This window comes from Taudactylus pleione, unplaced genomic scaffold, assembly GCF_031769625.1.
Source record: "Taudactylus pleione unplaced genomic scaffold, aTauple2 ptg000125l, whole genome shotgun sequence".
In the NCBI taxonomy this organism is placed as follows: Eukaryota; Metazoa; Chordata; class Amphibia; order Anura; family Myobatrachidae; genus Taudactylus; species Taudactylus pleione.
Window position 1 is genome coordinate 8,637,977 of NW_028284527.1, and position 19,350 is coordinate 8,657,326.

General features: G+C 45.5%; 1 protein-coding gene across 4 annotated transcripts in view; it reads left to right on the top strand.

The window, feature by feature from the left end:
- SFT2D1 (SFT2 domain containing 1) overlaps positions 1-18,305 on the top strand; it is a 102,685-nt gene extending 84,380 nt beyond the window's left edge. For 2 of the 4 annotated variants that reach the window (XM_088472522.1, XM_088472524.1), the window contains 2 exons: positions 15,152-15,181; positions 17,958-18,305. In XM_088472522.1, the coding sequence (XP_088328648.1) occupies positions 15,152-15,181; positions 17,958-17,997 (70 nt within the window). In that variant the 3' untranslated portion in view covers positions 17,998-18,305. The remainder of the gene's footprint in view (positions 1-15,151; positions 15,182-17,957) is intronic. The other 2 variants (XM_088472525.1, XM_088472523.1) reach the window with 2 other exon arrangements.
- Positions 18,306-19,350: the final 1,045 nt, after the last annotated feature.

A 19,350-nucleotide genomic window follows, 5' to 3' on the forward strand; every position in this document is an offset into this window, starting at 1 on the left:
CACAGGGGATATTACAAGGTAAGCAGCGGGCGTCTGCGGCGGGGACAACAGCCAGTTACTTTCCAGGGTTGGGGCCCCTGGAAGGAGGCATCATGTGTTATCAGGCACTGCGCCTGCTCGAACACTATACCACCAGGGTAAGGGGTCACAGTGTGCAGACGCTGTGGCACCCAGGGGGTTAATTGCATGCTGGGGGAGCGGGCCTTCCCTGTACTGCACAGCCGGCCCCTCCCCCGCTTCCCTGCGCACCTTTCCACAGCGGTCTGGTGGTTGCAGGCAGCTCTCCTCCATCACACGCCTCCCATGAGACCTCCGGTGGCCATTTTATGTGCTTGAACACTGGTATCAGAGGGAGCTGTGGAGCCTGGGCCCCCTTACATACCCCTCCTCCAAGAGCAGGTCGGTGTTTGTAGCACTATTGCTACTAGACACAAGGTCTAGTTAGTTGATGACAGTACAATATAGGGCAGGTTTGTTCCTGGCATTGTATGTGTTTGTCTGCTAGCGCTGTCTGACTGTATAACTCAATTTCTCTCTGTCAGCCATTTTATCTATCCTTGTACTTCTCTCACTAGCCCTTGCGGTGACAGTGCTGCTCAAAGGGGGTTAATTTACTTCACAGTTCAAGTGTTATTGTACTTAGAGGTTTGGACACATATACATTTATAATGTCTGGCAGTGAGTCCGGTCAGACTGATTTCCCCCTTACACAGTCCTGCAACAGATGTTTGGCTGGAATAAGGGAAGGAGAGATTATTGTGGGAGGATTGTGTACCCTGTGTACAAAAAATGCATGTTTACCTGCTGGGCCCAGCTCTTCTCAAGAGCCGCCCTGGGCTTGCTTTGCACAAGCTCTGACTACCCTGTTAGGTCGGCTTATTGCACCTCTAGTGGACCCACAATTGGGGTACGCTTCGCAGGTTGCTACGCCATCTACGTCACAGGGGATTCCCCGACAGTTGGTTGTGGCACATAATATGCCTTTGCAACCTACCCCCTACCAGGCATTGCCTGAACCTGTTTGGGTTAATACCCTCTCCAATATGGTGCAAAACCTGACGGAGGTATTACAGGGGGAGTCTTTCCAGCGCACTGCCAGGAAAGAGCTACTGTCTGCCCAGTCCACATACTAACCGGATGATGCGTCGACTGATGATGGGGAAATTCAGGAGTTATTTATTTATTACCAGTTACTTATATAGCACGCACATATTCCGCAGCGCTTTACAGAGAATATTTGGCCATTCACATCAGTCCCTGCCGCCGTGGAGCTTACAATCTATATTCCCTAACAGACACTCACACATATACGCACTAGGGTTAATTTTTGCTTGGAGCCAATTAACCTACCAGTATATTTTTGGAGTGTGGGAGGAAACCGGAGTACCCGGAGGAAACCCACGCAAGCACAGGGAGAATATACAAACTCCGCACAGTAAAGGGCCATGGTGGGACTTACCGGATACAGAGCTCCCTCATAAGGAGGCGGAGCCTAGGTCCAAGATTTATGTACACGGTCTCATACGTGTGGTCCGTGTAGCCATGAATATTGGGGATGAGGATACCCCAGCAGCTAAATCCAGACATGCTTTCTTTAAAGAAGTTAAAAGTTCAGCGACAGCTTTTCCTCTGTCGGATCAGCTAGTCGAACACCTGGAAGAAGCCTGGAAAACTCCAAGCAGGAGGTTTCAACCACAAAAGGGGGGGTCGCTGTCGCTAGGCCAGCTATGGCTATATGCTGGGTGGCCAGGGCCATGGAATATTGGGCTAATGCCTTGGAGACGTCCTTGACTGTAGAAGCTACCAGTGAACAAATTGAACTGGTAGGTTACCTCAGGGACTCTGCTACATATGTAAATGAGGCTGCGCTTGATATCAGTCTCCTGACATCTCGCATTTCATCGGCTAGATGCTCTCTTTGGTTACGATCTTGGAGAGCAGATGCTGAGTCCCAAGAAATGGCTGGAGGGGTTACCCTTTAATGGCCAGGTCTTATTGGGACCGGATTTGGACAAAATTGTGGACACATTGGCTGCTGCCAAGTCTGCTTGTTTGCCCTCGGCACCAATGCCGTCAGGATCAGGAACTCCGTCCTTTCGGACCTTCCGTCCACAGGGTAAGTCCAAGGCTCAGTCCTTTTCCAGACCATCGGAAGCTAAGACAGTCACAAAGCCCAAGAAACAGGCTTGGAGTACCAGGCATCCAGCTGCCAAGCCCGACGCTAAACCCGCAGCCTGACGGGGCGGGCCTCTCCTTGGGGGATCCCGAGGTGGGAGGCCGACTTCTTCAATTCACCCAGCGTTGGTGGCACATCACAACAGACGCTTGGGTAAGGGAAGTGGTGTCTCTAAGGTACGCCCTTTCCTTCTAACACAGACCTCCTCATCAATTCTTCCCTACAGGACTTCAGATGAATCGGGAAAAGGCGGTGGAACTGCAGAAAGTTATACGGTCTATGCTCCTGCAGGGAGTTATAGCTCCGGTACCCATTTCCCAAAGGGGAATGGTGTATTATTCCACTCTCATTTTGGTTACAAAACCAAATGGTACATACAGTCCTATCCTGAATCTCTAGTCTCTCAACAAGTTCCTCCAAATACCTCAGTTCAAGATGGAAACCCTGCGGGCGATTATACTGACTATGGAACCTGGGGACTTTATGGTGTCTCTGGACATGCAGGATGCATACCTGCATGTCCCGATAGCTTTTGCTCACCAGAGGTACGTCAGGTTCGCAGTGTTACAACAACACTTCCAGTTTCAGGCCCTGCCGTTCAGACTGTCTACGGCACCCAGGGTGTTTACCAAGCTTATGGCGGTCATGGTGGCCCAACTGCGGCTGCAGGGGCTTCGTCTGTTGCCTTACCTAGACGACCTGCTATTGTTAGCCAGGTCCCCAGAATTGCTTCTCCAGCATCTACAGTTGACAATAGCGATGCTGCAAAACCACGGTTGGTTGATAAACTGGAAGAAGTCCTCTCTGACGCCCTCACAGCGGATGCTACATCTCGGGGCATTGTTGGATTCCCAACAACAGCGGAATATCTTGGCCAAGGACAAGATATCCACGTTGCAGCAGAGGGTTCGCAGTTGCCTGCACAGTCGCCAGGTGTTGATTCACTCGGCAATGCAGTTACTGGGCTCCATGGTATCGACCTTCGACATGGTAGAGTATGGCCAGTTCCATTCTCTGCTTCTACAGAACCTGATCCTTTCCAGATGGGACTGATCTCCACGCCGGATATGGACCCAGACATTGATACTATCTCCGGAGGTACGTCTGTTTCTGACTTGGTGGCTCCACACCAGTCACCTTACCAAGGGCCAACCCTTTTGGATCCCGGATTGGGTCCTTCTGACGCCTGTCCCCGGGGCTGGGGTGCAGTGACAGGTTCACACCTCTTCCAGGGAAAGTGGAAATTGGAGGAGTCCGTGCTTCCAATAAACATATTGGAACTCAGGGTGGTTCTAAGGGCTCTTCAACATGCAAAACTAATACTTCACGGAAAACCCATGCAGGTCCAGTCAGACAACGCCACCACAGTGGCCTACATAAACAGTCAAGGAGGCACTCGAAGTCAGGCGGCACTACTAGAAGTATCCCGCATTCTGTCTTGGGCGGAGATAAATATCCCAGCCATATCGGCAGTGTTTATCTCAGGAGTTCTGAACTGGGAAGCGGACTTCCTAAGCCGTCACGATGTACATCCAGGGGAATGGTCACTTCACCAGGAAGTATTTCAGCTTCTGGTGGACAAATGGGGCCTTCCCAAAATAGACCTGATGGTATCTCGGCACAACAACAAGTTTCCAAGGTACGGCTCAAGGACAAGAGACGTGGGGGCTCTGCTGGTAGACGCTCTGTCGGTCAAGTGGACCTTCCAGTTCATTTATCTGTTCCCTCCATTCTCGCTTCTGCCTCGTATCATTCAAAAGTTCAAACAAGAAGGAGGTATGCTGCTGCTGGTGGCTCCAGCGTAGCCCAGACGTCACTGGTACGCAGATCATCAGGGTCTGTCCGTAGACACCCCGATGCTGTTACCTCCAACGTCCTGACATGTTGTCCCAGGGTCCTTGCCTCTACCCAGACCTGAGCCGTCTGTATTTGACGGCGTGGCTATTGAGACTGCCCTCTTAAGTTCCAGGGAGTTCTCCAGCCCAGTTGTAAACACCATGCTCAGGGCTCGCAGACCTACGTCTGTGAGAATTTATCACAGTGTGTGGCACACCTTCTTCGAAGGATTGTTCCCCAGAGGTTATAATCCTCAGACTTTTGAATTATCCAGGATATTGGCGTTCCTACAGATGGGCTTAAATCTCGGTCTTCGCCTTTTGTCTCTGAAGGTGCAAGTTTCTGCCCTGTCAGTATTGTTTCACCGTAGGATTGCTATCCTTCCGGATGTTCACATTTTTATGCAGGGGGTGCTTCGCATCCAGCCTCCTTTTATCCCTCCGGTCGCTCTGTGGGATTTGACTGTGGTCCTTAGGGCTCTACAAGGACGCCATTGACCCACTGGGCTCAATGGAGATCAAATGGCTTACAATTAAAACAGTTTTTCTCCTGGCCATAGCTTCAGCCAGAAGTGTCAGATTTGGAGGCTCTTTCATGTCGCCCTCCCTTTCTGATTTTTCATAGGAACAGGGCGGTCCTTCGTACCCGGCCTGGTTTTCTACCTAAGGTGGTATCCAGCTTCTACATTAATGAGGAAATTGGTGTACCAGCCTTTAACTCCCCAGACCTCTCAGCTGGTGAGGTCTCTTTGGATGTGGTCCATGCTTTAAAAATCTATGTGGACCGTACCAATTCTTTTCGGAAAACTGACTCATTGTTTGTCCTGTTTGGCTTTCGAAAGAAAGGATGGCCTGCCACTAAACAAACTTTGGCAGGCTGGATTAGTCTGGCAATCTCAGAGGTTTACCTTCAGGAGGGCCTTCCTGTGCCGTCCTCTGTCAAAGCTCACTCTACTCCATCTGTGGGTCCCTCGTGGGCAGCTCGTCGTGGCGCCTTGGCTGTTCAGCTGTGTAAGGCGGCCACCTGGTCTACTGTTCATACATTCCTAAGGTATTATGCATTCGATACCTTTGCCTCTCAGGATGCCTCCTTCAGGCGGCGGATTCTCCTTTCTGCACAGGAGCGTCCCCACCCTTAAGGAGACTGCTTTGGGACATCCCCAAGGTCTCCTGTGGAGCCCTATGGACCCTGCAGTAGAAAATAAGAGATATGGTAAGACCTTACCTTTTGTTATCTCTATTTCTACGAAGTCCATAGGGAGGACTCCTGCTCTGTCGCACCTGTGCTGCAGTTGGGCTGTGTTCTGGTCACCGTTTTTTCCGTCTCCTTCTGTATGTGAGTGTGATACTTGCGTGTTCCAGAAGTCTTCCTTCTCTCTTATCCACTTCCGGCCATTGGCTTACTACGAAACTGAGGTGCATTGGCATGGGGGCGGGGTATAGGAAGGGAGCCCTGTACATCCTGTGAGCACAAGTTTAACTATTAGAGGTGCTCGACGACTGACGTCATCAGCCTATACACCAAGGTCTCCTGTGGATCCCTATAGACTTTGTAGAAATAGAGATAACAAAGGTAAGGTCTTACCATATCTCTTATCAGCTGCAGCAGCTCATAGAAGGCTGCAGCGCTCAAAGTACCACACTCCTGACAGTGGGCCTGATTCAGAGCCGGACGCTCTGACCAGAGCGCTCGCTCTGAATCAGGGCCCTCCTCCATTAAAATGGAGCGTCCTCAGGACGCTCGTATAGCTGTGGGTCACCACCCACAGCATATACGAGCGTCCAAAAAGATGGTCGCGATGGTCTTGACCATCGGACTTGCGACGGAGACCCTGCGGTAGGGTCTCCCAGCCACAAGCCCTGGAGTGATTTTGGCTCTATCAGAGCCAAAATCACTCCCACTGACATCACTAGTGATGTCAGTGGGGCCGGCTTCAGATGGTAGGCGTTCCCATGGGTCACCATCGACAGCACGCCCCCTTTGGTGCGAGACCCGGAGCGACAGCTTGGCTGTCGCAGTCCGGGTCTCGCACATGCGCACGACGGAGCTCCCTCCGTCGTGCGCATGCGCAGTGGGGAACATCGACCCACTTGCGAGCGTACTGCCGCTTGCGAGTGGGTCTGCATGACCCCCAGTGTCAGAATATACCATGGTGTGTCAGACCAATAATGGAGGACTGCAGGAGCTCATTGTAGCTGATGCCCTGAGACTGAGCCAGGAGATCTCAGTGTGCAAACAACATAATCGGTGGGCTTGACTGAGCTCCAGTGAGACATGTCTGCTAGTAATGGTAGCCAAGCCATGTCCTCTATTTCTGCTTGCTTCTATTTTAATTTCATTTAATTTTTATTCTATTTGAGAAATCTTATTTTGCAAATGTTTTTAGATTAAGTGTGCTCCCTTTTACAGCACATTTACATCGCACATTTCTTTAACATATTGGCAGTGCCGTTTTGTGCTACATATAATGTAAGAAGGAGTATGAGGGGCATGTGGGAGATCTGATGGGATGTGGATCTGGGAAACACGAGAGGTTTGATGGGCATATGGGGCACATCAGTACCATGGAGATAGATTAATTACATGCGCTTGCTCCAGGTACCAAGGCTCAACGCCACACTTCTGTGTCCACCGTGCATTCAGAATGCTCCCCGAACCAATTCTGGACAACATGGGACTGATAAACTAGTGCATCATCCTGCTGGAGTATTCCATTATGGGGAGTACATGAAGTCCATGAAGGGCTGCAAATGATCATCAAGCAATGCAATGTAGCATTTACTGGTCAATGACATGTTCAAGTGGACCAGCGGAACCAACCCATGCCACGTGAACACACCCCACACCATTATGGAACCACCATCAGCCTGCATGGTGCCTTGTTGACAACTGAGGACCATAGCCTCATAGATTCTGTGCCACACCCGAACTGTACCATCAGCCCGAAACAACTGGAACCATGACTCATTGGACCACTTCACATGTTGCCAGTCCTCCAGAGTCCAATTGGCGATGTCACGAGCCCAGGTGACGCGCTGTCTGGTGTCGTAGTGTTAATAGTGGCACTCTGGTGGGTCTTCTGCTCCCATATCCCATGGAAGCTAAAGAACGCTGCACTGACCTGCTGGATATGCATCTGGTTCCTCCTGCGTTCATTGTGATCGTGGGCACGATCATTAAACACCTGTGGTCGGCTACTGTGCTGTCCATGGTTTGTTGTAATGCCTTCTATGAGGTATGTTGAATGTCCGCACGACTTCGATACTCCGATAATTCATGTCACCTTGCCATGCGCAGCCTAGCCGATTGTTCAAACTGACTCATGAGATGTCGGATTACAACTGATGCAGGTCTGGGCATTTCTTAGATGTCGCAGTACTGAGACGCCACCTACCATTACCTTTTACATACTGCTATCCCATGACTTTTGGCACTTGAGCTGTTCTTTTTCACTTCCCACAAACTGTCAGATGCTTGGTCTATTGTTTATTTTCCTGTACTAAGCTAAATTTTTGGGATAGTCTACCCTTTGCATAAGTCCTGGCCCAGCTAATTGTACTAACTCGGGTGTTGACAGATCGGAAGATCTTTTGAAGAGTATCCACATTAAGTCAGTGGTCCCTTGTGAAATGATAGGCTATGGCCACCTTCTGTGTAGGCAGTAGATGCACCTTAAGATATGGACAAGAAGGACCGTTCCTGGTTTTTTTCCTTATATATTTGTTGTTAAATTGCATTACAGGAATATAAAGAACCTTATTAACTTCATTAAAATTACTGAACACAAAGATTAAACATTTTTTACTTCTTTAATAAATTAAGCAGATATCTTAAATGCATCTGTTCTTGCCCTCTCCACTTACTCTAGGATTTGTGTTTTCTGACTACTAATTAGACAAATGTATGTTGCATTTCTCTGCTTTATAGATCTCTCTAGTGACTTTGGTGAATGTTAGGAGTCTATTTACTTTTGCTGGCTTAGTGGCTGTGGTAACTCATTATGTATTGCTGATGCATACCATGCTGCACCCCAGCATGATATATGTAGCTCGGTGAAAGAAGGAAGTAATTTGGGCAGATGGATATAATGATTTTAGCAAGTCAAGATACACTGGCTTTGCTTAACCCCATTTGCAATCTAAGCCAACCCCATCCTGAGATGGCATTAGTTTGTGGCGAAAATCTAGGCTTTTTTTGCCACTTAATAAATTGATCGTCCCCTTAGAGGTATATAGGGATAAGGGTAGGTGGCGCAAAATGAGTTATCTGATTTTTTTTTTTTTTTTTTTTTTTTTTTTTCATCTGGAGTTAAGTTCTTAAACTGTGTGACACAGTGGAAAAGCCTTTCTCTTGGCAAAAACACCAGAGTTTAGGCTTATTGCAGCTTGATAAATAGACACCATAAGAATCATTATATTTATATCTTTTTAAGTTATGAAATTGACTAGATGATGTTACATGTTCATTTATCTCACGAAAACTCTATTAGGGTAGGGGACAGATGTACTGTAACAATGATCAAAGTATTTGCAGTAAGAGGAATAGAGCAAATGGGGGATTATCCAGAACAATTTATAATATAATTGTGTAAAGTCTGACCTGTCTCCAACATGTGCGTGCCCCAAAGGCTCCCACTGCTAGGGAGACTAGACAGACCTTAGTCTAGCAGGAGCCAGGAGCAGTGCAAGGGGGCGTGCATCACAGACTGGCTCGGCTCCAACATGTATGCTCAGCAGGAGCCAACTGATACCCCTTTTACATCAGAGCTAAAACCCGGGTAGCTCCTTGATGTAAAAGGAGAAAGTGTTGCATTGCCGGGTCGAATGATCCGGCAATCCAACCCAGGTAACTTGCACGGTTTAACACTGGAATAACCCGTGAAACCCTGCAGTGTAAATGTCGCGATCTGGGTCACGGTGACCTGGATCGTGCCGCATGGAGATGACGTCATCTCCAAGTGTTCACTTCAACGCCGGAAAGCAGAGTCTCTGCAGACCCGGCTCCGGTGTGAACGGCGCCAACTCTGGAATATACTGGGTCGGCGCCGGGGAAATTCCGGGCCTAATCTGGAATGGAACCCTGTTCCAACCTCCGGGTCAGACCCGGAATTTCGGTATAAAAGCAGTATGATAGGGAGTTGGGATAGACCGAGGGAAGTAGGAGAACCCGCCGGGCTTTAAGTATTTATGGTGGCAGGATAGGGGGTGGTGGAGTGGGCAGTGGTGGGGCCATGCAGAGCAGGGGGGCATACCGAGGTGTCCGGATCCCTTCACTAGTCCTGTATAGACCAGTCTATTACCTGTAAGCCCTTAAGCAATATCTGTAGGTGATAGATTCATCAACTTGTAACACTGTCATTGGAGTAACTCCCCAACCCAGAAGCTTGCGATTGAGCCCTGATGATTGTGATGTGCTCTTTTATTCTAATGAAACTTTGTGTATGTGAGTGGGAGGGAGAGGCTCTCCTTCTGACCTTAGCAGTAACTGAACAGCCACTGAGATATCTAAGGGTGGATATGCCTCGCCTCTGCTCTACGGCGCAGCTGCTAGATTGGCATTTTAAAGCTGGGTACACACTGATAGATATATCGCCCGTACAAATTCTGCAGGGATCTAGTTGTGATTGACAGCTCGACTGGGCAGGCATTTTAAATGCCCGCCTAGTTGAGCTGTCAAGCCCGGCACATAGGGCAAATGATTGGTAACTGTGTATAAACTTACCTATCGTCAGGTCAGCACAGCTGACCTGTCGACCTAGTGTGTACCCAGCTTAAGGAGACTATATTCTAGATAGGGAAATGAAGATATGAGAGTCATTACTCTAAATAATGAAGCTGTATAATCTTAAGAGGGGTGGGAGGTATGTGTTCTGGTCAGGGAAAACTGATATTCAGTAAGTAATCCCTTTAGTCGTCTTCCTCTTATTCAACATTATAGAACACACAATAACCAAACAACTAGACAATAGCACACTCTTGACTACATACAAGCTTAAACATAGGACAGATTTCCTTCCCACTCAATCAAACATTATCAATGTCCCACCCATTTGCATGCTCTAGCATTTATGGAACCACAGGCCCAACTCTTACCGTTATTTTATTTTATTTTTTTCAAAAAAGGGCGATATTCTGATATATCGGCGGTCTATATTTTAAAATCAATATTAATATGTTTCCAACAAAAAATGTTTTTAATAAATTTGTGTTGGATAAGTTTTAAATAGATGTTCTTGACCTAATTCAGTCATAGAAAACACCCACCAATTTCTGAGTTGTTTTTGGGAAAAAATATTAGCCAGCTAATTGGGGACAGAGCACTATTTGGTCGCATGGGATTCAAGGGTGTCAGTTAAACTCCATTGCTGAGGTCGCATGCCATGCAGCTGTGCCATTTAGGTGGTTAATAGAGAACACATTAAATTATTAGACCCTACTACATATTATTAGTTTCTCATATTAACATTATTTTTACACCCCACAATTTATACAGAGCTACAATATCACATTCATACTTCACATTTTTTAAAGAACTACCACATTATATTATTACCCTACCTAAAAAACATGAATCTACAGTCAGGTGCATAAATATTGGGACATTGACAGAATTTTCATATTTTGGCCTCTATTCACCACCACAATGGCTTTGAAATGAAACAAACAAGATGTGCTTTAACTGGAGACTTTCAGATAGATTTAATTTGAGGGTAATTACATCCAAATCAGGTGAACGGTGTAGGAATTACAATGTTTTCTATATGTGCCTCCCACTTTTTAAGGGGCCAAAAGTAATGGGACTATCAACTCAAAAGCTATTTCATGGACAGGTGTGGGCTATTCCCTCGTTATTTCATTATCAATTAAGCAGGTAAAAGGTCTGGAGTTTATTCTAGGTGTGACATTTGCAGTTGGAATCGGTTGCTGTCGATATGAGATCCAAAGAGCTGTCACTATCAGTGAAGCAAGCCATCATTAGGCTGAAAAATCAAAACAAACCCATCAGAGAGATAGCAAAAACATTAGGTGTGGCCAAATCAACTGTTTGGAACATTCTTAAAAAGAAAGAACGCATCGGAGAGCTCAGCAACACCAAAAGACCACGGAAAACAACTGTGGTGGATGACTGAAGAATTATTTCCCTGGTGATGTAAAAACCCCTTCACAACAGTTGGCCAAATCAAGAACACTCTCTAGGAGGTAGGTGTATATGTATCAAAACCTCAACAATCAAGAGAAGACTTCACAAGAGTGAATATAGAGGGTTCACCACAAGATGTGAGCCACAAAAACAGTAGACCAGATTAGAGTTTGCCAAACAACATCTAAAAAAGCCATTACACTTCTGGAACAACTTCCTATGGACAGAAGAGACAAAGATCAACTTGTACCAGAGTGATGGGAAGGGAAGAGTATGGAGAAGGAAAGGAACTGCTCATGATCCAAAACATACCACCTCATCAGTGAAGCATGGTGGTGGTAGTGTCATGGCGTGGGCATGTATGGCTGCCAATGGAAGTGGTTCCCTTGTATTTATTGATGATGTGACTGCTGACAAAAGCAGCAGAATGAATTCTGAAGTGTTTCGGGCAATATTATATGCTCCTATTCAGTCAAATGCTTCAGAACTCATTGGACGGCGCATCACAGTGCAGATGGACAATGACCCGAAGCATACTGCAAAAGCAACCAAAGAGTTTTTTTTAAGGCTAAAAAGTGGAATGTTATGCAATGGCCAAGTCAATCGCCTGACCTGAATCCGATTGAGCATGCATTTCACTTGATGAAGACAAAACTGAAGGGAAAATGCCCCAAGAACAAGCAGGAACTGAAGACATTTGCAGTAGAGGCCTGGCAGAGCATCACCAGGGATGAAACCCAGCGTCTGGTGATGTCTGTGCATTCCAGACTTCAGGCTGTAATTGCCTGCAAAGGATTTGCAACAAAGTATTAAAAAGTGAAAGTTAGATTTAGGATTGTTTAGTTTGTCCCATTACTTTTGGCCCCTTAAAAAGTGGGAGGCACACATAGAAACCGTTGTAATTCCTACACCGTTCACCTGATTTGGATGTAATTACCCTCAAATTAAATCTGAAAGTCTGCAGTTAAAGCACATCTTGTTTGTTTCATTTCGAAGCCAATGTGGTGGTGAATAGAGACCAAAATATGAAAATTCTGTTAATGTCCCAATATTTATGCACTTGACTGTACTTTCCAAACTAGTCTCCACTGTACATGAAATACAAAACATTAAATGCTTTTTCACAACAAATTGCCCACAACCTTAACCGCTTGCCTGGCACGGTCGTATCAGATACGACCATACCAGACTGGGCTTTCCCTGACATGGTCGTATCTGATACGGCCAGTCAGAAATGGCCACTAGTCGGCTATGGGAAGCTAATCTTCCCACTGCCGCCTATATCAGAGGGACCTTCTGGTCCCTCTACACCCGCGGCTCCCCCTCCTGTGTTTCCCGATCACTGCTGGCCACAGTGATAGGGCACAATCGGCACCCCTCTCCCGGTGCCACTTCAATAGAGGAAGCAGCCAGGGCTCATGTCGCCCCGGCTGCTGCTGTGACCCCGATCACTGTGGCCAGTAGTGATCGGGCCGGCCCCACCCCCTTCAATGAGAAGCAGCAGCGGCGGCACTGGTAGCCGCCGCCGCTGCTATGTATCGGAGCCGCCAGCGGGACACCCTCCCGCTGCGGCTCCGGGAAGGCACAGTGATCAGTGTGATCACTGTATGGAAGCAGCAGCGGCGGCTCTGGTAGCCGCCGCTGCTGCTAAATAGCCGGGCCGCCAGCGGGACACCCTCCCGCTGCGGCTCCAGCAAAACAGTGATCACATAGTGATCACTGGCTGAGTAGAAGCAGCAGCGGCGGCTCTGGTAGCCGCCGCTGTGCTATGTGTCCGGGCCGCTAGCGGGACACCCTTCCGCTGCGGCTCCGGCAGTGATCACTGGCCATGTAGAGACAGCAGCGGCGGCTCTGGTAGCCGCCACTGTTCTAGATATCCGGCCACTCCCTCCGGCATCAGCCGCCCCTCCTCTTCATCCCCCATAACGCCCATTTTTATAAGGGGCCAGGCAATAATAAAATTATTTATATGTATGTATATATATTTATGTGTGTGTGTGTGTATGTATGTATGTATGTATGTATATATGTGTATATATATATGTGTATATATATATATATATATATATATATATATACACGCACACGCGCCTAATCAGCCGTGTGTGATTAGTTTATTCCGGAGTGCTACCGTGTGGATCTCACACACGCACGTGTGTGTGTAATCCACACGGCGGCACTCCAGAATAAACTAATCACACACGGCTGATTAGGCATATGTGTGTGTATATATATATATATATATATATATAGTGTGTGTGTGTGGTCGATATATATATATATATATATATATAGATATATAGAATGATATCGGATGGCAACTGACCATCGATGGGTTGCAAACCATCGATGGTCTGACTGAAAACAAGTAGTTTGCCATTGCTGGTGGGCATCAATGTTGCACCATCGATTGCAACCCTCAATCGATGTTTAGGAAACATCTGCAGTTGTGGTCTACACAGATCTCCTCGACCAATCGCTAAACTGATGGCTTCTAACGATGGTTGAACTATCGATGGTACAGATGTCAATGGCCATCACTACAGTATAACATAAAAATCGCTATTTTTATGGTATACTGGGTCTCATTCAGACCCGCTCGCAAGCGGGTCGATGGTGCCCAAGTGCGCATGTGCACGATGGAGGGAGCTCTGTCATGCGCATGCGCGATACCCGGCGAGCGACGGGGAAGCCGTCGCTCCATGTCTCGCACCAAAGGGTGCGTGCTGTCGATGGTGAGTGACAGCACGCCCACTTTGGTGAGCATGCCAGGGGCGTGGCTGCCCAGACGGAGGCGTTCCCATGGGAACGCCTACCGTCTGGGTCCTGCCCCACTGACCTCACTAGTGAGATCAGTGGGAGTGATTTTGGCTCTGATAGAGCCAAAATCACTCCAGGGCTTGCGGCAACGAGACCCTACCGCAAGGGTCTCGTCGCAAGCCCGATGGTCTTGACCATCGCGAGCATCATCATGGACGCTCGCATAAGCTGTGGGTGGTAACCCACAGCTATGCGAGCGTCCAAAAGGCCGATTCGCAATTAAAAAAACACGCCCTGATTCAGAGCGGGCGCTCGTTCAGAGCGTCCGGCTCTGAATCAGGCCCACTGTGTTTTAAAAAAAAAAAAAAAATTGTTCAAATAAAATAGTGATGGATAAGTTTAAAATTATGTTCTTGACCCAATTCAATCATTAAAGAAACCGACAATTTTGGAGCGGTTTTGGATAAAGAATTCGTCAGTTAAGTGGTTAATACACTCCCACACGTTGCATTTATATGTTCCAGCAAATAACCCCCCCCAAACCCTCCCCAATGGCATTTATACTTGAGATTTGGGGGCCCAGCATAGCATTTTTTTTTTTTTTTTCAAAAAAAGCACAGTTTGTAGTCATGCGGCGGGTCACTGATTTGCCTGGGCCCAATAGCCTAGTCTGTAATGTGGCCTTACACGAGGAGTTGTATTTACTACTAAAATTTATTTGTGATGAGAACAAATGTATGGTGGTGGTTGGTGTTTGGTACATTTGCATTTTCAACTTTGATACTAGCTGCCAAGTATAAGAGCTAGGAATATTAAACCTGAATAGCCTACCCTTTATTGGTGCGAGTTTTGTCATTTAAATTAGTGTAGTGGCGGACAGTATTGCCATTTTTTAAGTTCCTTTTTCAATTTCATCATATTCTTATTAACTTGTCAACTTCTTTTCATAATCTTTGATTAGTAGTTTTAAAAAATCAATAAGGATAAGGCATGGCCCTCTTTAGGAATGAGCATTGTGCTTATAGAGCATATTTTCATATATTTTCTCTGACCGTCTCGCCACAGTCCAAGTTTGTCATATTTGTTAATTGTTTATAGAGTGAGTTTATTTAGAAAGTTGCACTTTCATTGTATCCTGAATTGTATAAGATTTTTTTTTTTTTGCTTGTTCATTTTATCAGTTGTGTTCTATATTGTTTCATTTTTATAATATTATAAATGTCTTACATTTTATTTTAGGTATAGCCTCTCATATATTCCCTTTGCAAGGTAAGTTCACAAACGTCTAATTTTGTTTCTGAAAAATTTTATAGCAATACTATATAATAACAAAAGTGCACCTTTGTTTATTGGCCCACTGTACACAATTCTCCGATCAATCATCTGGTTAGGAAATGTCAAGCCATACTGTTGCCATTAATGATTATTGTTTGATATAACTTACGACAACAGGAGGGAATTCAATTGAACACGATGATTAGCTCTGGGAATGCGTACCCGGAGCTATTCAATTGTAAGCGGTGCGACCAGCACTTAAGTGGGAGTTGCAATTTACTGCAACTAATGCTCAAGGTTTAGTCACGGTGAACAGCATTTTCTGACTTAAGTGTCTGATGTGATGTGGTAAGCCCGCAACCAGCATCGCATCACTAGTTAAGTCAGATCTCTGCTCAAACCTCAGGAGGGTGCTAGCAGAAATCCTAAAGTTGCAGATTTACAGCACAGCCAATTGAATAGCTCTGGGCACTCATTCCCAGAGCTAAACAACATTGCGTTAAATTGAATTACCCCCCCATAAGTTTTTATTTTTATTATAGTATTATATTATGGTATTCGCCTTTTGGTGTTTTTTCACATTTTATCGATGACATATCAATTATGAAATCATCATTTATTTGGGTAATTTTACCTCTGACACAATTTTTAATCATTTTTGTAAATGATTACAATGGCACCTGTCAAGGGGCAGGATATATTAGGCAGCAAGTGAGCACTCAGTACTTGAAGTTGATGTGTTGGAAGCGAGCATAAGGATCTGAGCGACTTTTTAATAGCGGCCAAATTGTAATGGCTTGACGACGGAGTGAGATAATCTCCAAAACGACAGGTCTTGTAAGGTGTTCCCAGGATGCAGTATCTACCAAAAGTGATCAAAGAAAGGACAACCAGTGACCGGATAATAGGCGCCCGAGACTCATTGATGCATGTGGGGAGCGAAGACTAGCCCGTCAGGTCCGATCCCAAAAAAGAACTACTGTGGCACAAATTGCAAAAACAGTTATGCTAGAAAGGTGTGCATTTCCGACCAGTTACAGTGCCCATGCTGACTACCGCCCACGCCAAAAGAGCCTACAATGGGTGTGTGAGCTTCCGAATTTGACCATGGTACAACGGAAGAAGGTAGCCTGGTCTAATGAATCTGATGACATTTTGTGGACAGCTGGGTGCGTGCATGTCATTTACCTGGGGAAGAGAAGCAATGTGTTAAAAAGACAAGCTAGCAGAGGCAGTGTGACGCTCGGGGCAATGTTCTGTTGGGAAACTTTGGGTCCTCGTGGGATGTAGTCGGCATCCCGGCAGACGGTCAAAGTACTGGAAACCCAATAGCAGTCGGGATACCGGCTCCAGAATCTCGACCGCCGGCATCCTGAAGGTAAGTATCCGGGGGTTAGGGGGAGGGTTAAGGGTTAGGCACTAGGGGGAGGGTTAGACACTAAGGGGAGAGGGTTAGGGTGCGGGAAGGGGGAGCTTAGGCACTAGGGGGGGAGGGTTAGGGGTAGAGGTAAGTGTTAGCGTTAGGGTACTTGCCTAATGGTGTCAGGATTCTGACTGTCGAGATGCCACTTTCTGTATTCTGACCACCGGGATCCCATACCCAACCTGGTCCTCGCATTCATGTGGCTGTTACTTTGACATGTACCACTTACCTAAAGATTGTTGCAGACCAAGTACACCCCTTAATGGCAACAGTATTCCTTCTTTCAGCAGGATAATGCACCCTGCCACACTGCAGAAACTGTCAGGAATGTTTTGAAAAACATCACCGAGTTCAAGGTGTTGGTTTGGTCTCCAAATTACCCAGATCTCAATCCAATTGAGCATCTGCGGGATGTACTGGAAAAATGAGTCCAAAGTAATGTAGGCCCTACCTCGCAACCTACAAGACTTAAGGATCTGCTGCTAACATCTTGGTGCCAGATACCACAGGACACCTTCAGATGGACTCTTCCTTTCAGATCAAACTTTGTTCTACTTAAAATGAACCAACCTGTTATTTGCTAACATGGCAGAGAAAGGTGTGCTAAGACACCGTGTAATTGAGTCATTCAGTGTGGTGCCTGAACTTTAAAATTGCTTACCTATCTGGACATACTGTAATTGGGCTGAGTAACTAGATTCCACACTGTGTGACCAGTCTAGGGGAAAGATACTTTATGACATTGCCCAGTGAGCAGTGAAGCTATGTCATTAGGTATCCTCTTATAGTCATACTAATGAATTTCTATTAGATTGTCTCTATTGTTTGAGCATGTGTTCTACTTCCATATTGTGTTTTTTGTTTGTTCTTCCAAATTAAAATTCTTCATTTGCCTACATTACATATGAGGAGGCTCAGATTTTATAGCAGTAAATATAGAAGGATCACTGCTATGAGATAAACATGGATAATCCTGGTGATGCATGAAGCAATCAAAATACCAAACAAAATAACTGCAAACACAAGCTGATAGTAACCATATTCTGGCTACATTCAACACTGTTTTTGATAAGGATTACAATTATATTGCATTATGTATTAACTAGATTTGGGTCCCATGCATTTGCCAGATACTGCCGCAGATATTGCAGTACATGGGAATAACTTATAATGGGTGTATAATTTTAAATAGTTATGTTTATACATACATTGTCCTTAAGGAAGCATTGTGATTTTGTTATTTAAATTGATGGAATTCAATGCTGCTAGTTAAAGGTACTAATGATTGACATTACCTGAAATTATTTGCTTTTGATAATATCTTTTTTCCTTTTTTCCTTCAAAAAGGGACGCCATCATAAAGTGCTTTTCCAGTTGTTTGAATTAAAGTGCAGGAAGAAAGGTCTCTGCTGCAGAAATCGAGGGATAAAAATTGTAATATGAACTAGGTTAATATTTTCTTTTCTTTACAAAAACAAATGTATTTTTTTGTATGTAACAAAATATTGATTCTTTACATTTTCATTTTTGCAAAACCAATGTATTTTTATTTTTTAATTGTTTTAATAATTCATATTTATACAGTAACAACAATATTTGCACTTGTGAAATATGTTGACCATAACTGCTTATTTTAGGTTTTTCTTCACTCCAACACATTTTATTTCTATCCTACACTAGCTTTGTTTGTAAATATTTAAAGCTTTAATAAATCTACTTGATATAAATATGACTTATGTCACTGTATTCTGTTTCCATTTAAGAAACAAATGTATCATATAACTTTAATGTAAAAAAGGAAAATGTAACACATTAAATCAGGGCCTAATTCAGCAAGGATCGCTATTGCGTTCATAGCTGCGCATTTACATGCGGTTCAACTGCGATAGTATGCTAATTCATTGTGATCGCTGTGCTGCCGCAGCACTACATACGGAAGCCAACTGTACCTTACACACATCGTAATGTTAAGCTAGACTGCAAAACCATCGGTACAATCGAGAACCATCGCACCCTCACGCACACTTGCACAAGCTCTGACCAAACTTAGAAATTGCTCATTTCAGCGCACACTATAAGGCCTCTGGCTGCGTAAGGCATCACAGTGGATAATTTATGCACACCTATTCAACGGCATCCAAACGCACTGGCACGCCTGCGCTTCCACGACCATCCCTTGTAACCACCCACAAACGGTACTTCCTGTCAATCACTCTGTGATGGGTCTGTGTAGTTATTGCATATTAGCAACTGCGATCCAAACTGAATCAGGCCCTCAGTTGCCACTTTATTTGGTACACCTTTCTATTACTGGGTAGAACCCATTTTAACCCCGAAACAACCTGAATTATAAGCAGCATGGATCCTATAAGATGCTGGAAACATTCCATAAATATTGGTGCATATTGGCATAAAAGCATTACACAGTTGCTGCAGATGTCTGTTGCACATTCAAACTCCAAATCTCGTGTTGCACCATATCCCGGAGGTGATTTATAGGATTGAGAACTGCTGACTCTGGATACCATTGGAGCACCCTGAAATCATGGTCCTATTATTCCCCCACGCCATCACACCACCTGCCTGAACTGTTGACTCAATTTAGAATTAAAACATGGATTCTTGTTGTTTACACCAAATTCTGAGCCTACCATCTGCATGTCATTGAGAAATTGGGAAAGATGCTCTTCTGCTGAATACCAACTGAATCTCTTCACCATAGCCATTGTTTTGTGGCGTA